Source organism: Lagenorhynchus albirostris, chromosome X (genome assembly GCF_949774975.1).
Source record: "Lagenorhynchus albirostris chromosome X, mLagAlb1.1, whole genome shotgun sequence".
NCBI classification, from domain to species: domain Eukaryota; kingdom Metazoa; phylum Chordata; class Mammalia; order Artiodactyla; family Delphinidae; genus Lagenorhynchus; species Lagenorhynchus albirostris.
In genome coordinates, this window is record NC_083116.1 from 41,619,117 (window position 1) to 41,622,205 (window position 3,089).

Consider the following 3,089-nt stretch of genomic DNA (forward strand, 5'->3'; position numbering starts at 1 on the left):
AGGTCTGCATTCATTTCACTCCACACCCTGACTTAAATGAAATCATCCCCCTACCAACCTTGTCCTGTTCACAAGGATAGGAACTAATGATATATCTACAAAGAACATGGGACCCTCAAGGACTGAGGTCATTTCAGTCATTTTTAAAAATCATCTCCAATCTGAAGCCATGAAATGGGGCAGGATCAGGTGTCCAGGAAGGTGTCTCCCCTATTAATGCCCTCAGTTCTGAAAGGCTATGTGGGCTTTCTGGCTTTCTAATTCCCCTGTTTTCACATGCCCTGGCATCCAGATTGCTTTTCATCTTTCCCTGGTGATTCCCATTTCTTAGGTCAGAGGGAGGTTAGCTGGGAGTCCTTGGGCTTCTGGTGTCCCCTAGCATGTAGCTAGGGTAAGGCTTGGGCCGTGCCAAGCCTCCTGGTACTGAACTCTCATAAGTAGCTGCTTTCTCTGTAATTGGAGAGGAGCCAGAGGGTAGTGTCAATCCAAAGGACAGTCTTGTTGTTGCTACCAGGTGGTGTCCAGAAGCAGTAGTAGCAGCAATCTAGGGAATCTGCACAGGGAAGGGAGAGCCACCCCTTTCCAAAGTGAACAGGAATGGAGCCCCTGAAATACCCATTTCTCATTTTTGCTCCCACCCCTGTCCTGTCATCAGATTTCTCAAGGTGCATTAGCTAAGAAAGCATTGGGGCATTATTAACTAGTGGGTGCAAATTTGACTCTGTGATATAGGAGAAAGGTCAGTTGTGATAAGGGACTCTTTGCGAGATAGCTCCTTTCAGCTTCTCTTTTCCTCATCTTAAAATGAGGTTGATAAACCACCACTTCACAGTATGAGCTTCCCCCATTTATAGTTTCTATATGTAGTTTTCTTATTATTTTCCTTCTATGTTCCTAAAAGTAATATCACACATAGAGACAGTAAACTTGATGATTATATATATTAATTGACATAAAAATCCACAACATAGTTTGGTGAAAAAATACACAGAATAGAAAAGCACTTACATTTGATCACTTTTATCTATTATCTATCTTGGTACACAGGAATAGGGAAATATCGAGAAGGACATTTATCCAAGGACTGACAATGGTTATACAAGGATGGAGAGTTTCAGGTAATTTTTACTTTAGTTTTGTATTTTCATTCATTTTTTGAAGGTTTAACAATGGCTTATACTCCTTTCACAAAAAGAATAAAGTCATCAAGGAAATAGACACACACACAGAATAGATCCTTAGGCGGATGGAGGGGGGAGCAGGGACAGAGGTCAGGCTGTCCTCTCCATTTTGCTGGTATTCACAACCTCTTCTTCCCCAATGAAAGTCACTTTGTGGATTAATTCATGCACCTAGAATCCTCCCCCACCCCCTCCCCTGTTTTCCCCATCACCAGTCTCTGAATACAGTTAAGGGTTCACTTAGGGCAGGGTCTAGCTCCTTACTGTGGCTCAGAGAGGTCACTGTGTTCACCAGGGACCTCTTTCGACTTCTTCTCCTCTGTGTGTGTCAGATCCTGCAGGGTGATGATCACATTCTCAAACACCTGGGCCTTGTTGCTCTCATTGTCACAGGTTTCCTTTGAGTGGCCCTCATCACCACAGTATGAACAGCGGACTGTATATTTTCTCTTCCTGCCTCTACGTATATCTCCAGGACCATCATTCTTATATGCAGAACCACCACTGGTAGAAGGAGATTGAGCCTGAGAACTGTTTAGGGAATTGATGATCAGTATTTGAGCCTGAAGTCTGGCCCTGACTCTGAGGGGAGGGGCACCTATGGATGTAAGTGGAGGGTTCTGAGACTCCACCAGGATCACATACTCATCTGAGTCATTGAGGGTATCATCTACCTCTATCACGTCGCAATCAGCAGTGCTGATGGCTATTGGCTGGGAGCCCTGAAATGCCACAGGGCTTGCTGCCCTCTCCATGATTAGCTCAGATCTTTTGGGCCGCTTCCGTTTCATAAAAGTGTCATCCCAATCCTCTTCCTCCCTTATCATCTTGATTAACTCCAGGAAATTGGGAAGCCGCTCCAGATCATTTGCATACATCCTGAAAAGATGCTTCAGCCTGAAGCGCAGGTCCCCATTCAACTCAGCCCCTAAAAGGAGCTGATGCAGGCGAGTCTGGTTTGTACCTTTCTCAGCTATGATCCCTGCCTGAATAGCATTCTGGAGCTGCATCTCTAAATGGATCACATAAAGGGAGGTTTTCTCCCCTTGTGCCTGCAAAGTGTTAAAAAATTTACCATGGGCAGTGACACTGCTTTCAGAATCCCCAAACACCAATTTCATGGTGCGCAAGAAATCTGCCACACTTAGGTTGGGGTTGGCCGCCTGCAGCAAACGCATGACCTCCCGCGCGGGGCCCCTAAGGGTTTTCATCAAGCGCTTGAGTTTTTCCTCCTCAGACATATTCCAATCTGGCAGGGCCCCATTGACTTGGATCAGCCAGTTTTCAAAGGTTTCTTCCCCTTGGGCTGGCACCACCCTCCCCGAGAACAACTTCATGTTTCTTTCTGCCATATTGACCCTTAAAGGACCAAGACTCCTCCCTAGGGACTTCAATATGGAATGGGCCCAAGGTGGCAAGGGTGTGTTCTGCCCCCGGCTATTACCCACACGTGCAATGATGCTAGCCATGATGGACGATGATCGTCTATCTGAATATAACAAAATGCTCAGGCTTTTTAGAAAAGCCTAATCTGCAGGAGAAATCCCCAAAGCAAAGTTCCTGGGCTCTGCCTTCCTTCTATCTCAGTAGGAACTGTAAAGAAAAGGGGGTGGGAAAGGTCAGTAAGGTAGTAGACTGCAGGAAAGCAGTCTGCGGTCGCTTTCTTTACCTTCCTGAACGCCCTGAGGTACATTTTCCATTTGTCCACTGCCTGGAAAATATCCTGCAGGAAACCGGCAATTACAACCTTCAGGAGCTAATAGGTGTCCCCATGTTAGCAGGGTGCTTTTCAGAGCTACAACCATCCCCTCCTGCCAGGCCTCCACGTGGGAGAGCAACTGTTGCTTAGAATTCTAGGTGAAATAGTCAGTGTGTGGAGCCGATATTGGGCTCTCAAAATAGAGTGCA

The 3,089-nt window shown here is 46.1% G+C and overlaps 1 protein-coding gene across 1 annotated transcript; it reads right to left on the bottom strand.

The window, feature by feature from the left end:
- Positions 1 to 1,441: 1,441 nt before the first annotated feature.
- On the bottom strand, positions 1,442 to 2,650 carry ZCCHC18 (zinc finger CCHC-type containing 18). The gene has a single exon (XM_060138498.1). The coding sequence runs from the start codon at positions 2,648 to 2,650 to the stop codon at positions 1,442 to 1,444; it is 1,209 nt and encodes a 402-aa protein (XP_059994481.1).
- Positions 2,651 to 3,089: the final 439 nt, after the last annotated feature.